This window comes from Scomber scombrus, chromosome 20 (assembly GCF_963691925.1).
Source record: "Scomber scombrus chromosome 20, fScoSco1.1, whole genome shotgun sequence".
Classification (NCBI taxonomy): domain Eukaryota; kingdom Metazoa; phylum Chordata; class Actinopteri; order Scombriformes; family Scombridae; genus Scomber; species Scomber scombrus.
The window spans coordinates 21,276,784-21,294,714 of NC_084989.1; the positions used below are offsets into that span (position 1 = coordinate 21,276,784).

The window sequence follows — 17,931 nt, forward strand, 5'->3', positions numbered from 1 at the left end:
AAGGAAGGGAGGTAGGAAGGGAGGAAAGAAAGGAAAGAAGGAAGGAATGAAGGACAGAAGGAAGGAAGGAATGAAGGAAGGACAAAAGGAAGGGAGGAAGGAAGAAAGGAAGAACAAAAGAAGGGAAAAAGGAAGGAAGAAAGGAAAGAAGGAAGGAATGAAGGACAGAAAGAAGGAAGGACAGAAGGAAGGAAGGAAGGACAAAAGGAAGGGAGGAAGGAAGAAAGGAAGAACAAAAGAAGGGAAAAAGGAAGGAAGAAAGGAAAGAATGAAGGAATGAAGGACAGAAAGAAGGAAGGACAGAAGGAAGGAAGGAAGGACAAAAGGAAGGGAGGAAGGAAGAAAGGAAGAACAAAAGAAGGGAAAGAGGAAGGAAGAAAGGAAAGGAAGGAAGGAAAGAAGAAAGGACAGAAGGATGAAAGGAAGAAAAAAATAAGGAAGGACAGATGGAGGGAACATTTCCTCTAACAGCTGAAAACATTGGTTAGAAAGTTAGAAAAGTCATCAAATGTAATAAGTTACATTACTTTGATTAAGTAACTGAAATAGTTACATTACTTATTACATTTTAATAGAGTAACTAGTAATCTGTAACCTATTACATTTCTACAGTAACCTTCCCGACCCTGATTAGAGAAAACAAAGGATGTCAGACTGTTAGAGTCCAGCGGCAGCCGGCCAGCGTCAGATTGATTCTGACGTCGTCCGTAAGCAAGACGAGCACTTAAGAAATACATTAGCAGCCATTAAGCGTTGTTTACTTCCTTGACCGCTGCTGTACGTCTCTTTGTGGACTTGGCCAACAACAGAACAGGGTCTTAAATGCTTAGCTTAGCTGTTGTAAATGACCTCGCTGATCCTAATGGTTAGAGAGCTGCTGAGCATACTGTAACCGTGGCAACCCGAGCTGTTTGGCAACGTTTTTGCTAATTCTTCAGGAGACTCACTGGCACTTGTGTTGCTATTTTTTTTGGCAGGACTTCTGCTATTATATTTGCTGTCATTAGCATGCATGTATTAGGGTGTTACTTTATGTTTCTGTATTGTCATTGAATTCCTTAAAAAGGCTCAAATCCGTCTTTCGATACTTTACAATTACAACATTTATTTTTTACTAAAGGTGTGATCATTAAAGCTGCATTAGAGCACATAATAGATCAGTAGGTCATGTGTAATGTGAAGGAGTGATGAACCCTACAGATAATTAATCAGCTTCATGGAGCATTTTAGCATCTTTAAGCTCTTTTTTTTTGGTTTTCTGGTTTACAACTTTACTCGCACCGCTCTTATCAACCTCGTTTTTTAGCAGCAAGAAAAAAAACCTCTTGATAAGTTTGAAGCTAAGAACCAGATATTCCCCTCAGAAAGTGGTGGAGCCCAAACTAGAGCTAAAAGAACATTTAACCACCCGTCTGTTGTTATAGAAACACGACTCCTGCATGAATGCTAATTTTGCTACAAGCCTGCTAGATGTGTAAATAAGCAACTAATTACTAACATATCAATAACATTTTATAGATAGTTTGAGAGATTACTAATATATCCTTTTATTGTGTTTACAGCTAGTTCTGCTGCCCCCCAAATCGCCCAAAAAATGTGTTGATACTGCTTTAAAAATGGGTCACAAATGGTTTTATTTAAAAGAAAAAGCTGGAGTTTTTTATTAAATAAAGTTTTATTTTCAGACTTAAACTCAAGACAAAGTACAGTGCACATGTTTTATTGTAAAAAAGCTAAATTTAACCCAATGTAGCAGTGTTTTTTAATATGGAAATCAATGGAAATGCTTTGGTTACACATGCAGTTTACAGTATGTTCATGTTTATTGGATTAATTCATCGTTGGTCTTTTCAGGGGATTTGTTGACAATAATGTAAAATGCATTAATATATTCATTTATTTTCTATGCATTTACAATGACCACAATATACTGTAGTAATTTAAATCTGTACTGTAAATATTGTGATTAATTTACTTTAACGGGTATAAAAAGAAAAATGAAATAACATTTATCACATGTTAAATAACTCTTAACGGCCACAGTATAACTCTCTCTTCCTCTTCTTCTTCTTTGTGTCCTTTTCCAGCTCCAGAGCCTCAGTCACAATGTGATCTTCACTCTGGACTCGCTGCTGAAGGGCGATTTAAAAGGCGTGAAAGGGGTAAGATTTACTGTAAAACTTTCTCTTCCTGCCGCCCCCCCCCTTCTGCCTCCTCTCTTTTTAACTCTTCCGGCCCCCCTCCTCCTCCCCTCCTCTATGCCTCCATGGCACGACTCGGGGGATATAGATGCCTCGTCAGCACATCTCTCTATTCATCTACTCTACTCTGTGTGTGTGCATGTCGAGTGTAAAAAAAAAAAGAGAGAGACAAGAAATTAGAAAGATGAAGGGGGGGGGGGAGTCGGGGAGTAAAACTACTTTAAAAGATCCCACTGTAAATCTTGCATAAGGTAAACATCGCCTTTGTGTGTTGCTTAAGGCGAGTGGCGAGTAACTGGGTCATGAACTCTTAATGTTGGGGGTACGAGGAGGGGTGTGGTCACTCACTCGCTCCCTCGCTCCGCTAGCTGGCCATCCCGGGCATAAATCCTGAGCGAAGTGAGGCATTCGCTGGGGCCCTCTGGTAGCGATCCAATTCTGCAAATAACTCCGTCCCCATGGTGACCTCTTTGTAGTTTGCTGATGCTTGTTCCCCTTGTGTTTCTGCAGGACATAAAGAAGCCCTTTGACAAAGCATGGAAAGACTACGAAGCCAAGTTGTAAGTGTATAATTAAAGTCTTCTGTTGTGTTTTTTGCATATTTTCACCATGCAACTCGTTATGGAGCGATGAATAATGGATCAAACGTTTGTCGGTAAAGTGCGGCGATATTGTTCGGAGCTTCGCAGAAGAAGCCATAAGCACAAATTACATAAAGTGGGAAAGAGAAAGTGCATCCGATCAGTAAGTTGTCCGTTTGTCTGTGTGCAGTACAAAAATAGAGAAGGAGAAACGGGAGCACGCCAAGCAACACGGGATGATCCGCACCGAGATCACCGGGGCCGAGATCGCCGAGGAGATGGAGAAGGAGCGCCGTCTGTTCCAGCTCCAGATGTGCGAGGTAGGTTGTAAAAAAAAAAAAAAAAAAAGAAAGAAAAAAGGAAAAAAAGAAAAAGAAGCTGGAGCAGATTTGAGATTTCTGGGACAATTTCAACCACTTCCAACATCCACAGAGAAGGAAAGAAAAGGGGGTCATGACTCCAGCAACGCTTGTAGTATAAAAAACAACTTTTATATCAGAGCATTGGAACTATTACTGGTCTTGACCCCTTTTAAAATGGAGCTATGGGACATTTTTCACAACAGCAATCAAGCAGTCAGATTACACCTTCGATTCTTGCCACACAGCCTCGTGTGCTGTTCAAGTATCCCCGCGTGAATCGCTGAAACTGCTGTCTCATTGTAAATCACTCCGGATTGTAAATAATACCTCCAGATTTATGTTGTGTTAGGTCATTTTCAGACCAGCGCTGCGTCGAAAAGCACAGCACATCCTTCATTTAAATTATTTTGGGTCTGCCAAAGAAGAAAAAAGCCACAAGAAAAAGAGCAAAGAACTTTTGTTGCATGTCTTTCCACCATCTCTCTTTTCTCCCTTCTTTTTGCTGTCGTCTCTCTACTAACGATTATCTAATCTGAAATAAAACAGACAAAAAAAAAAGGTTTAAAAAAAAAAAAAAGAAGCTGAATCTGGCTCAGCTTGTGCTGCAACACAATGTGTCGCCATCTGGCATCACAGTCCACAAAGCCACTTCAGAGAGAAAAGACTGGAGCACACGATTGTTTGCAGCCTCTAATAGTGCAAACAGGCTAACGTTTCGACACTACTGTGCAAAAAAAAAAAAAGCAGGCCGATAGCCAATAGGATGCGTGCAAAGATGCATTTTTTAACATGAATGGTTTAAGTGATGCTCAATTTGGTTAATTACGTTAATCTCACACAAAGAGAAGAGATGCTAATTACTCATTCCCATCTGCAGTCTCTGTGCAGGTAATACAACTAATGCATTTAATAGAAAAACAAGTTAAATATAACCATAGCAACCCCTGACCAGCACCTTCTTCATGTAATCAAACACAGATGCAAGACAAAATACAGACATCAAGATGCCCTAAAATCAATTTTTTGACTCGTTTCTCATGTAATTACATTAATAGTTTGTCAGAATTGCAAAATAACGTCTCTTTGCAGTGTTTGTGCATCTGATTAAACATAAGACTAATGGATCTTTTACTCAAACATCTCCAGTCATGTTTCATCTTCTTACCTGTAGCAACGCGCCCCCCACCAACGCATGCTATTTGTGGCCTGAACGCCCACTTACTATTGAAGCACTGCATGTTTTGTAGTCTCTCTTTTTCCATTTGCATTGAAAACACAAGGCCTTGAGTGATTGCTAAAGGCGACAGGACATGCTTTTTGTTATTTTCTGTTGTTTATACACTGCTCTAATGTTAAACATGATCGTAGTACCAGAAACTTGAGGGTTGACACGTGTAGAAAAGGCTTCCTGCAAGCGTTGTTTGCAGAGTTACCTCTACTTCCTCCTCAGATTGTTCAAACATGCCCACAAACGGCCTTCTGTTCAGTAGCCTTTGTTGCTGAGGTTTACAGTAGTTTAGTTGTCAGGGACCGTGCATATTAATTAGCATTTCTATAAATATGCCAGAATTAGCCCAAATAGTTGTTGTCGCTGGCCAGGTGTGAGTTCTGTGAGCCTAAAATCAAGAATCAAAGGTTGTTCATGTGGTCTTATTGCATATTTTGGACCAGATTTGGGGTTAAAAATGTATGAATATATATATTACAAGTTTCCATTTGGAATAACGAACAAGAAAAAGAAGTTTGGCTTTAAAGCGACATGATCTAAAACAGCCTGTTTCACACAGGCTGAAGTGAGAGGGCTGCATAAAGGATAAGATAAATAAGGGGATTTTTGAACTGTTAATCATGCAAAGATATTCCAGTAAAGTCCCAGAATATAAATATAGACTAATATATGTGCATGATACATCCTCTTTAATGGATAAGACATAATATAACACTTAAAATCTTAATGACACATGATGATTTGAGCAGGTTAACATCATCATCATCAGAAGTCAAACTATTTGCCTTTTTAATGTTGAGAGATGTTTCTGTAAAGTTTGTTTGCTTTGGAGCGTGTTGCGACAGCGCTTGAATTATAATCGGGCGCTATTGCTCAAACGATGCACTTAAAGAAGAAATCTGACAGCAGGAATTAAGTGTAAAACAAATGTGAGCTTTGCGTGTGCCCGAGAGAGTCAAGAACAAACTGTGAGCTCCTCACTGTGCGTTGCCAAAGACCTCTCTGGTTGGTGGGCGGCGACGCCTACGCCTCGTTCACTGCTTTATTCTGCAAGGATTTTATACTCAAATTACATAATGGGCCAATAGCTGTTTCACTGCTGTCGGCTGTGCGAATTACTGCTTTCCTGACTTTTATTTACCCTTAACTGCAGAGAGTACCAGTACCAGGCCTTTATTGGGAACAGGCTTATATTAGAGAGAGGCCTTTATTCCTTATTTATAATTCCTTGTGTTTTTGATAAGTATGTATTTAGAACAATGCCTCCTTGTTTTCTGTTCTGCTTCCATTTTGCTCTGTTAAATTTTTGTTACTACGTTGGCATTAATCCACCTTCTCCGACATGCAGAACAATAATTCTAGCACTTGAGCTCCCACTGGGAACGTTTTGGCAGTGCACCGCTTAGCTGCAGCATGTGGGTAGTATCCTCATGGATGTATGCCTGTGGCTCGGCCAAGTTAGCCTGGTTACCCTGGTTACCCATGCTCATGTAGTATCACTGCTATCAATATCATTTAAATACTCAGATGCAGATTCAGACAGCTTTATTTATCACAAAAGGGCGATTTAGTTCCACAGTCTAGGATAACTACTTTTATTGGACGATATATTGTCTCAGAAATAATCGCGATAAATGATATTATTGTCATATGAAGATTATTTTATACCACTGATATAATGATAATATAATAGCATAATAATGTAAAGGAGGGGATTGGAGAGTCAGTGAGGAACAGAGGACACTATTCGGTTAGCCAATGTGACATGAATAGCCTCTTAGCTGCTAATGTGAAATGTTGCAATACTGAGGTAAGAAAAGAAGATCAAGATCATGTCCGTGCATCATACGATAAGTCCATATATAGACACGATGATGCTGATAATTACGTTATTGCGCAATAAGTCGATAATTAATGTGACAGGTCTACAGCCTATCCAGTCCACATATATATAGTAAGAGACTCAATCTAGCATCAACATGCAGAAACACTTGCAATCCACACAAGTTTAACCACAAGTTTAAAAGAGGTGGCCGACTTTTAAATGACTACTGTTGGCATTCAGCAGCTTTATAGTAGAAGGAATGAAGAATAATATGCACCGTTGTCTTTGTATTTAAACACTATAATGTCTCCTGTGACATTCAACTAAAGGGAGACTCATGGGACTGGAGTTACATCCAGGTAACTACCATCTATAAATTATATAACAGGCATCAGGAGCTTATCCACGCTTCTCCGGCCTTTTATTAGAGACCTTGCTTTTAATTGAATACTGTCTTTTATATGAGGAAATATATACTGTACTTACTACAAACCTTACTGCAGTCCTTTTGTTGCCCTGTAATACTGATCTGACCTCTTTTCACAGTGACTCAGAGGTGTTTCCTTTGCCCACATTTTCCACCTGTGTGTTCAGACGTCTTATTCTGTTACACGACAGCTTAAAGAAGACCACAATGGTTTATTTAGCAGATGTATTTTTTCCAGAAGGTGTTGAACATGTAACATAAATAAAATAATAACAAAAACAAACAGAAGAAATCCAATCTGCTGCTATCCAGTATGAAGCTCTCATCTGACTTATAAATACTTTTAATCTCTTTGTAGTGACAGCTACAGTAGGATTGAAACATGCATCCTATTAGACAATTAGCTGCTCTTTAATTAGCTTGTTTGCTAAGCTAAAAGCTAAAACCACTATAGCTGGCTGGAGCAACGTGCCCTCTTGAACTACCACTGTGGGTTTTAACCATGCATTCATTTTTTCCTATCATGTCATTGCATTTTGCCCCCTCTCTAAGCAGCCTCCTGTTGAGTCGTATCACCCACGTTGTATTAGCTTCCTCTACCGTTGGCTGCCTCACATCCAGATTTGATTTAAAGGAATATTTTCTGCATGTTCTTGCTCCTTCACAGTACGCTACAGGCTCCTTGCGTCCTCATAGTAGTGAAACTCTTTCGTAGAATAAGGCCTTTGTGGTTTTAATCACATGTTAATGAATCAGCATGACAGTAAAATGATAGTAAGATAACGTGGTAGCTTGAAGAATTTGCCTGAAAAGCAATTTTAAAAAAAGGACTCTACTATGAGAACAAGCTTTTACTTGTTTCTATACGATCTGGTTGTTTCAGTGCCGAGTGCAATTCGGGGTCGAGGCCAGAAATAGCGAGTTTTAAAAGACAGATGTTTCTCCAGCTGCTGATAGCTACTGATCCACAGCTTTATCAAATCTCTTTAGAAAGGGGGGGGGGCCTGTTGCTGGTGTTTATGCAATATAATGAAATATACTGCGGAGCTCTCGATAAAATGTTAGATACTGTAGACTGTGTTAACTCTGGGAAGACTACTTTATTTATCCCAGGAGGGCAATTCAGTTCAAAGCCTACCAGTCCTGTCACTATAACTACTTTTGTTGGACGATATATTGTCTCAGAAATAATCACGATAAATGATATTATTGTCATTTGAAGATGATTTAATACCACTGATATAATGATAATATAATAATATAATAATGAAAGGAGAGGGGGGGGAAAGCTACTGATCCACAGCTTTATTAAATCTCTTTAGAAAGGAGGGGATTGTTGCTCTTTTTGGTGCAATATGACGAAATGTGGTGAAATATACTGCGAGCTCTCGATAAAATGTTGAAGAATCAGAGATACTGTAGATCAGAGGTAGGCAAATAGCGGCCCGTGGACCAAATTCGGCCCTGCAGCAAAAATATTCGGCCCTGTGATGAAAATTCTGACTCTCATAGTTTACGTCAAAATCTTTATTCACAAATCCACAAGTAAGAAAATAAACACAAGGCTCCCTTTAAATCCCAACTATTGTCATATATCTCACCCCCCCCCCCCCTCACTGTCATGCTATCTTATGTCCAATAAACCTTCAAGAAATTAAAGTTTAATACGTGAATTCCCTGCTGTAGACTCTGTTAGCTCTGGACAGGCTGCTGATGAGCAGTTTTTATATCAGTGTGATGAACGCACTCTCATTCATCAGGTGCGTAATTTCCAGGATTTGCCAAACACAGACATTCCTGTCTGGTTACTTTATCCATAAACACTTCAACTCCACTGATTTTCAAGACATTTACGACCACCGCGAGATATAAGAGATGAAGCAATTAGTGGATTTGATTGATGAGTCAATCAGCGGAGATGTCCAATGTTTTCAATCAGTTCATCTGGTTCCAGCTTCTTCGTATTTCTTCGTCATACGTGGCGGGAAACTGAGCGTCTGGACAAAAGAAGCTATGTGGAAAAAGTCACTCTACACTGGAAATTAAAATAAACTATAATTAGTTGATTATTTAAGAAAATAATTGACTCTTTAATAGCGTTAATTATTATCAGTTGCAGCCTTAAAAGATAAAGAATATTGATGATGAAGTATATATATATTGTCACAGATCTATTATACCTTTAATTTCAACCTTTTCTTTTAGGTATTTAATGGACAGATTTAATGATATATCTTCATTTTTAAGGTAAATGTAGAAGGTGCTACACCCATAAAACAGGAGACAGAATAATAACATTTAGATTCATCACGATCAACAGTCAACATGTCTGTAAATACCAGAGCTGCTGCTGCTGTGTGTGTGTGTGTGTGTGTGTGGGACAAACTGTTCATCCCACTTAACCTCATTTCTCTCTTGTTGCGTGCGCTCTCTCCTGCTCTCACGCTCTCTCTCTCTCTTTCTCTCTTTCTCTCTTTCTCTCCTCCATGTTACTCAATCATCAGATTACAGGATGCTCTCACTCTCTCGCCCTTTTTTTTTTCATCCTACTCCCTCCTCGGTGAAGGAGTGTGGAAAGGGAGCGCTCGGCAGCCTGCGTTATATTCTACCCAGACAAATAACAACAGTAGCAGCAGCCGCAGCAGCAGCAGCATTTGCGGTGGCGACGACGACAGCAGCGGCGCTCATTCACAAAAAAAAAAAAAAGAGTCCGAGCATGCACATGCAGCAACGCTATCTCTCTCTCTCTTTCTCTATCTCCAAAAAAACACTGAACTCGCACACAGGGGGCTCAGACAAAATGTGGATAATCTCCCGTCCAACGAGCGCTGTCAGGCAGACAAAGGGGACAACACATGCATGCATACACACATATACATGCACTCATGCGTACACTCCACATATCTACACACACACACACACACACACACACACATGCACGCACATATAAATGGAAACTGTAAGACGGTGTCAGAAGCTTCAGAGGTTCATTGTGTAATAGATACATTTTTTACTGTGGTCTTTTAACTGTGACTCTTTGTAAATCTCCGTGGATTGGCGCCCTGTGGGATTAGCTCAGATTGAGATTATATATATATATATATTTATTTATTTATTTTTATACATTTGTTTGGTTTGAAGACATTTGTTATGAATCCTCAGACACCCAGACAGAGCACACAAGTCTACAAAGTCTACAAAGCTCTTTCCCTTTTTCTTCCACTTGTTAAATATTCCTCATCACTCCCTTTTTAGATCAAGGCAGAGGGATGCTTTGCTCTTGTACGACACTGTGTGCATCAGTCTAGCCCCCCCCCCCCCCCCCCCCCCCCCCAAACTCCCGCAGTGTCAAGACAGCCTTGGCTCGTACATCAAAAGAGCTTTCTAGTGCAGTAAGATGTGATTATCATAATGCAAAGTCTTCATACAGCAAAGCAGAAATCTTTCCTCCAGCTCAGCTCAGAGCATCGCTTGTGTACCAACAACAACAACAACAACGCCGTCACATTTTACCTCATTAAACCCCCGACGAAAAAAAAACTTCCACTCATGGTTGAACTCTGCACCTCTCTCTCTTTGCTTTTGCAGTATCTGATCAAAGTAAACGAGATCAAGACCAATGTTTTCAGCTGTTAGGGTAAATGTTCCCTCCATCTGTCCTTCCTTCCTACCTTCTTTCCTTCCTTCCTATTTTCCTTCCTTGCGTGTGTCCTTCCTTCCTTACTTCCTTCCTCCCTTCCTTTCTTCCTTCCTCCCTCCCTTTCTTTCTTCATTTCTTCCTATTTTCCTCCCTTCCTTCCTTCCTTCCATTCTTCCTTTCTTCCTTCCTTCCTTCCCTTCTTCCTTCATTTCTTCCTATTTTCCTCCCTTCCTTCCTTCCTTCCTTTCTTCCTTCCTTCTTCCTTCCTTCCTTTCTTCCTCCCTTCCTCCCTTCCTCCTTCCTTTTTTCCTTCCTCCCTTTCTTTCTTCATTTCTTCCTATTTTCCTCCCTTCCTTCCTTCCTTCCTTTCTTTCTTTCTTCCTTTCTTCCTTTCTTCCTTCCTTCCTTCCTTCCTTTCTTCCTTCATTTCTTCCTATTTTCCTCCCTTCCTTCCTTCCTTTCTTTCTTTCTTCCTTTCCTTCCTTCCTTCCTTTCTTCCTTCCTTCCTTTCTTTCTTCCTCCCTTGCTTTCTTCCTTCCTCCCTTTCTTTCTTCATTTCTTCCTATTTTCCTCCCTTCCTTCCTTCCTTTCTTCCTTCCTTCCTTCCTTTCTTCCTTCCTTCCTTCCTCCCTTTCTTCCTTCCTTCCTTTCTTCCTTCCTTCCTTCCTTCCTTCCTTCCTCCCTTTCTTTCTTCCTTCCCATTTTCCTTCCTCCTTCCTTTCTTCCTTCCTTCCTTCCTTCCTTCCTTCCTTCCTTCCTTCCTTTCTTCCTCCCTTCCTTTCTTCCTTCCCTCCTTTCTTCCTTCCTCCCCTTCATTCTTTCTTCCTTCCTATTTTCCTTCCTTCCTTTCTTCCTTCCTCCCTGCCTTTCTTTCTTCCTTCCTTCCTTCCTCCCTTCCTTCCTTCCTTCCTTTCTTCCTTCCTCCTTCCTTCCTTCCTTCCTTCCTTCCTCCCTTCCTTCCTTCCTTCCTTTCTTCCTTCCTCCCTCCCTTCCTTTCTTCTAAGATCTAAGATCAGCTGCAGTAAGATGTGATTATCATAATGCAAAGTCTTCATACAGCAAAGCAGAAATCTTTCCTCCAGCTCAGCTCAGAGCATCGCTTGTGTACCAACAACAACGACAACGCCGTCACATTTTACCTCATTAAACCCCCGACGAAAAAACTTCCACTCATGGTTGAACTCTGCACCTCTCTCTCTTTGCTTTTGCAGTATCTGATCAAAGTAAACGAGATCAAGACCAATGTGTTCAGCTGTTAGGGTAAATGTTCCCTCCATCTGTCCTTCCTTCCTACCTTCTTTCCTTCCTTCCTTTCTTTCTTCCTCCCTTGCTTTCTTCCTTCCTCCCTTTCTTTCTTCATTTCTTCCTATTTTCCTCCCTTCCCTCCTTCCTTTCTTCCTCCCTTCCTTTCTTCCTTCCTTCCTTTCTTCCTTCCTCCCCTTCTTTCTTTCTTCCTTCCTATTTTCCTTCCTCCCTTCCTTCCTTCCTTCCTTCCTTTCTTCCTCCCTTCCTTTCTTCCTTCCTTCCTTTCTTCCTTCCTCCCCTTCTTTCTTTCTTCCTTCCTATTTTCCTTCCTTCCTTTCTTCCTTCCTCCCTTCCTTCTTTCCTCCCTCCCTTCCTTCCTTCCTTTCTTCCTTTCTTCCTTCCTTCCTTTCTTCCTTCCTCCCCTTCTTTCTTTCTTCCTTCCTTCCTTCCTTCCTTCCTTCCTTCCTTCCTTCCTTCCTTCCTTCCTTCCTTCCTCCCTTCCTTCCTCCCTTCCTTTCTTTCTTTCTTCCTTTCTTCCTAAGATCTAAGATCAGCTGCAGTAAGATGTGATTATCATAATGCAAAGTCTTCATACAGCAAAAAGCAGAAATCTTTCCTCCAGCTCAGCTCAGAGCATCGCTTGTGTACCAACAACAACAACAACGCCGTCACATTTTACCTCATTAAACCCCCGACGAAAAAAAAACTTCCACTCATGGTTGAACTCTGCACCTCTCTCTCTTTGCTTTTGCAGTATCTGATCAAAGTAAACGAGATCAAGACCAATGTTTTCAGCTGTTAGGGTAAATGTTCCCTCCATCTGTCCTTCCTTCCTACCTTCTTTCCTTCCTTCCCATTTTCCTTCCTCCCTTCGTTTCTTCCTTCCTTCCTCCCTCCCTTCCTTCCTTCCTTCCTTCCTTCCTTCCTTCCTTCCTTCCTTTCTTCCTCCCTTCCTTTCTTCCTTCCCTCCTTTCTTCCTTCCTCCCCTTCTTTCTTTCTTCCTTCCTTCCTATTTTCCTTCCTTCCTTTGTTCCTTCCTCCCTTCCTTCTTTCCTTCCTTTCTTCCTTCCTTCCTTTCTTCCTTCCTCCCCTTCTTTCTTTCTTCCTTCCTATTTTCCTTCCTTCCTTTCTTCCTTCCTCCCTTCCTTCCTTTTTTCCTCCCTCCCTTCCTTCCTTCCTTTCTTTCTTCCTTCCTCCCCTTCTTTCTTTCTTCCTTCCTTCCTATTTTCCTTCCTTCCTTCCTTTCTTCCTTCCTCCCTTCCTTTCTTTCTTTCTTCCTTCCTCCCCTTCTTTCTTTCTTCCTTCCTATTTTCCTTCCTTCCTTCCTTTCTTCCTTCCTCCCTTCCTTCTTTCCTCCCTCCCTTCCTTCCTTCCTTTCTTCCTTTCTTCCTTCCTTCCTTTCTTCCTTCCTCCCCTTCTTTCTTTCTTCCTTCCTATTTTCCTTCCTCCCTCCCTTCCTTCCTTCCTTCCTTCCTTCCTTCCTTCCTTCCTTCCTTCCTCCCTTCCTCCCTTCCTTTCTTTCTTTCTTCCTTTCTTCCTCAGATCTAAGATCAGCTGCAGTAAGATGTGATTATCATAATGCAAAGTCTTCATACAGCAAAGCAGAAATCTTTCCTCCAGCTCAGCTCAGAGCATCGCTTGTGTACCAACAACAACAACAACGCCGCCACATTTTACCTCATTAAACCCCCAACAGAAAAAAACTTCCACTCACAGTTGAACTCTGCACCTCTCTCTCTTTGCTTTTGCAGTATCTGATCAAAGTAAACGAGATCAAGACCAAGAAGGGAGTGGACCTCCTCCAGAACCTGATTAAGTATTACCACGCACAGTGCAAGTAAGTAGCACCTTAATCCTCCTTCGCTAACCTGCTGCATCACACATCCACCGCTACTCTGCCTTCTGTATGATTCACTGATCTTAAGGTTGCACAATCATATACACGGTTGGGAAGTAATAGGTTACAGATTACTAGTTACTCTATTTAAAATGTAATAAGTAATGTAACTATTTCAATTACTTCATCAAAGTAATGTAACTTATTACATTTGATGACTTTTCTAATTTTCTAACCAATGTTTTCAGCTGTTAGAGGAAATGGTCCCTCCATCTGTCCTTCCTTCCTTCCTCCCTCCCTTCCTCCTTTCCTTTCTTCCTTCCTTCCTTCCTTCTTTCCTTCCTACATTCTTTCTTCCTCCCTTCCTTCCTTCGTTTCTTCCTCACTTCCTTCCTTCCTATTTTCCTTCCTTCCTTCCTTTTTTCCTCCCTTCCTTCTTCCTTCCTCCCTTCCTTCCTCCTTTCCTTCCTTCCTATTTTCCTTCCTTCCTTTCTTCCTCCCTTCCTTCCTTCCTTTCTTCCTCACTTCCTTCCTTCCTTCCTTCCTATTTTCCTTCTTTCCTTCCTTCCTTTCTTCTCCCTTCCTTTTTTCCTTCCTTCCTTCCTATTTTCCTTCTTTCCTTCCTTTCTTTCTTCCTCCCTTTCTTTCTTCCTTCCTCCCTTTCTTTCTTCCTTCCTTCCTTCCTTCCTTCCTATTTTCCTTCCTTCCTTCCTTCCTTCCTTCCTATTTTCCTTCTTTCTTTCCTTCCTTCCTTTCTTCTCCCTTCCTCCCTTCCTTCCTTCCTTCCTTCCTATTTTCCTTCCTTCCTTCCTTCCTTCCTATTTTCCTTCTTTCTTTCCTTCCTTCCTTTCTTCCTCCCTTCCTCCCTTCCTCCCTTCCTCCCTTCCTTTCTTCTTATAAATCTCCCCTTATATGATTTATAAGGGAGATCATTTCTTATAAATCAACATTTATCTCTCATTTGAAAATGTATTCATTAGTTCATGTAGATTTTGGAATATAAAATAAAGATATTTGATGAATAAAGTGGGTTTAATTGGTACTGTGACTCCATTTAAGCCCATGTGTGCTCCAAATAAGCCCACGTCATGATTTACTTACAAAATATAACAAAAAAAATTGATTTCAAAGAATTAAAAACAGCAATATATGTATTCAGTAACATGTTAAATATTAAAAAATGAGGAAAAATGAGGAAAATCTTAAAGGTCTGACTTCAGATGTAACCTCCTTTATAATCATCAACAACTTTAACAGATTACTAGCTACTCCCCAACTCTGTTCATACATATACATACATATATATATATAAAGCTCTTCATAAATATGCAATAGTCTTCATACAGATGTGCTCTGACAGCTGTGAGGTTCGGTGCCTATATAAGTGGGCATGCTCCGAGCCAGAACCAGAGCTCACTACAGGCTCTGTGATAGAATGACACATTTTCTGTGAGCGTTGCTAGGTCCTGTCATAACACTGAGACAAAACAATATACCCCCCCCCACCTCTACCCCCACCCACTATTAATCTGCTCAACCTTGGCCCTTAGAAAAAGCTGCAGTAGTGATGGATTAGACGCGTAAAGGCAGCGGATGGAGAGCTGACTGCACACTGCAGGAAGAGAAATCATAAAAAAGTTTCTTTGTTTTTTATGGTCAGAAACACTTTATTCAGCAAAGTATGAACGGTAATAAAAAAAAAGGGGAACTTATATTAAACTGGGAGTTATATTCTCATGTTTTTCGCCCATTATGATGATTACTCATGACATCATTTTACTCACCGGCTCCTTTTTGTAGAGATGGGAAAAGAGAGTCAGCCTCCTAAATACTTCAGCTGAATGAAAACTGATGTGAACATTGTTATTTCACTTCACTCTCTCATCACTTTTACTCAGTTTCAGCCCCTAAAACCCCTTTAATTATGTTTAATTCAGGCGATAGAAACATTCATTAATCAAGTGATTCACAGATTCTACCAGATGAAAGTCGGAGGATTAAAACTTTGTTAAAATAAAGTGATTTTATTTGTCAGTTTTTTGATCTCACACACCTGTCGAGAACACTTCCTTAGCGTGCAGTGATTTTGCAATTCGGGAAACTTTGCAGACGTAAACCATCTGCTCATGTTTGCAATTATCCGTTTTGGCCGGCACACAAACTAATAGAGAAAAAAAAGTGTAAGCGTAGTCGTCTCGCTCTAAAGAGAAGAGCAAAGCGGCGTAAATCAGCTGGCAGATTGACAAGGAAGTTAAAATGAAGCTCAGAGTAACATCAGAGATTTTCAAGGATCCAGACAAGTTTTTTTTAAAGATGATTTATGTTAAGTTTTGTTCCCAAAAGCTCTGCAGCAGTTAAATGTTGAGTTCAATGTTATAATCATAAACAAAATGATGAGATCCAGCAATGAATATAATAATATATTAACACTCTGGAAGCCCAGCAGGACTGGATGAGGAGCCAGAGTGGACAGAAGCCGAGTTATACTGAATTAAACCAAGAGTTCTTCAAAAGGACGGGCCTTCAAAATAAGAGTTCCCTACTTCCTGTTTCTTCCACCAGGTTAACAGCCTCATCTAGTTATTGTTGTCTGTCCAAAATCCTTAAATGTTAACTAGTTATTGATCATTTGGTTGTAGTTATTAACCAAACTAATAGTACATGTACTTGTTATCCAGGATGTTGCCCCACTATTTAATAATTGTATTGATTTTATATAATTAATAAGTATCTTTCATCATCATTAATTATTGCTGATAGCCCAAATCTTTAAGGAAGGACCAACATTATGAAAATCAGCTAAATCTGAGTTACCATAAAGTTAAATTTACCATCTATTTTCAAAATTCAAAGTATGAGCTCAATTTTTTCTCCCATTAAGACAATAAGTTAACCCCTTACATACTGTTCAGGGTCGAATTTGACCCATTTTTTACATTTGAGAGCTGCAAAAACACCTTATATACATTTATTTTATCTGGACTTTTCCTAATGTAACCCACCGTATAAGAAAATGAAACAAAAATGCATTAAAAAAAAAAAATTGCAGCTTATACACATTTTTGTATATGCAAATGTACGAATAAAATTTAAAAAATACACCTTTCAAACATGTTTTATTCTTTATATTGTATAAAATGTTCTCCTGGACCCTCAGATAGTGATTGTGAATGTCTTTTATTCAAACAGAAGGACCCATTTTTTACATTTGAGAGCTGTAAAAACACTGTATACACATTTCTTTTAATCAGACGTTTCCTAATGTGACCCACAGTTTACAAAAATGGAAATAAAATGCACCATTTTTAAATTTTTGAGCAGCTGATACACATTTTTATATATGCAAATATACAAATTTGACCTGTGTTTATATTTAAAAAAAATCTAAAATGTTCTCCTGGACCATAAAATAGTGATTGTGAATGTGTTTTAATCAAACAGAAGGATTAATCAAACATTTATTAATGACTGATGGAGGATTTTATGAATGTGAATTGGTGTAGAGACTAATTATGAGTCAGAATATGAACAGTATGTAAAGCGTTAAAAGCAACGGGCATGACGTTAAAGTGTCGAAAAATAATGTGTGTATATTATCTGAGCATCAGTCTACACTTGTTTATATTATTGCACGTGTCTCTCTTAAACTAGAAACCTTATCTCAATGAGGATTTACCTGTTTAAATAAAGCTTCCACCTCTCTCTCTCTCTCTCTCTCTCTCTCGCATACATTCCTCTCCTCTCGGCTTCTCTCCACTTTGGCTCCTCGTAGCTCTGGACAGTGAGGAGCTGGAGGGGAGAGATGTCAGATCTTTGGATGCGGAGATTGAAATAAAAAAACAAGCAGGCAAAAGACACGGCAGAGAGAGTAATGAGAGAGAAAAGGAGAGAGAAAGAGGTCATTAACGGTGATTTGCGGGCTGCAGAGCTGCATGGAGGTGTGTGTGTGTAGCACTGCTGACAGACCTGTAATGGATTTCAGGATGTGCTAACCACCTCTGCAAATCTGCTGCGGAGACGGCCAAAGCCATGGTTTCAGTGCCAAGAGCCGAAAAGGGCCGCCAGAAAAAGAGAGCGGAGGCTATACATTAAACATAAGCTGCACCACTCTGTCCTCATCTCCTCCTCCTCCTCCTCCTCCTCCTCCTTCCTCCTGGTTGACCTTTACAATGACCAGAAAGGAGAGCAGTTATAGCGCCACCTGACATTTAACAAAGAAGTAATTCACATAAATGACTGAGTTATATATATGTGTGTGTGTGTGTGTCTCATATTAATTACAGTGACTTTTAATGTCTTTTCTCCAGTTTCTTCCAAGATGGCTTGAAGACAGCGGATAAGCTGAAGCAGTACATCGAGAAGCTGGCAGCTGATCTCTACAATGTAAATACACTGATTCACTCTGATGCTCATTTTTTCGGAGTTTTAATTGCATGCATGTGTTTCGTGTGCACGTCTCTCCCTCTCCCTCTCTCTCTCTCTCTCTCTCTCTCTCTCTCCCTCTCCCTCTCTCTCTCTCTCTCTCTCTTTCTCTCTCTCGCTCTCTCTCTCTCTATCTCTCTCGCTCTCTCTCTCTCCCTCTCTC

General features: G+C 40.2%; 1 protein-coding gene across 1 annotated transcript in view; it reads left to right on the forward strand.

The window, feature by feature from the left end:
* Positions 1-17,931, forward strand: part of asap1b (ArfGAP with SH3 domain, ankyrin repeat and PH domain 1b) — a gene marked incomplete in the record, with an annotated part of 78,567 nt that overhangs the window by 35,628 nt on the left and 25,008 nt on the right. Inside the window, 4 exon segments of the mRNA XM_062441805.1 lie at positions 2,088-2,162; positions 2,712-2,761; positions 2,973-3,102; positions 13,261-13,346. Coding sequence (XP_062297789.1) covers positions 2,088-2,162; positions 2,712-2,761; positions 2,973-3,102; positions 13,261-13,346 — 341 coding nt within the window.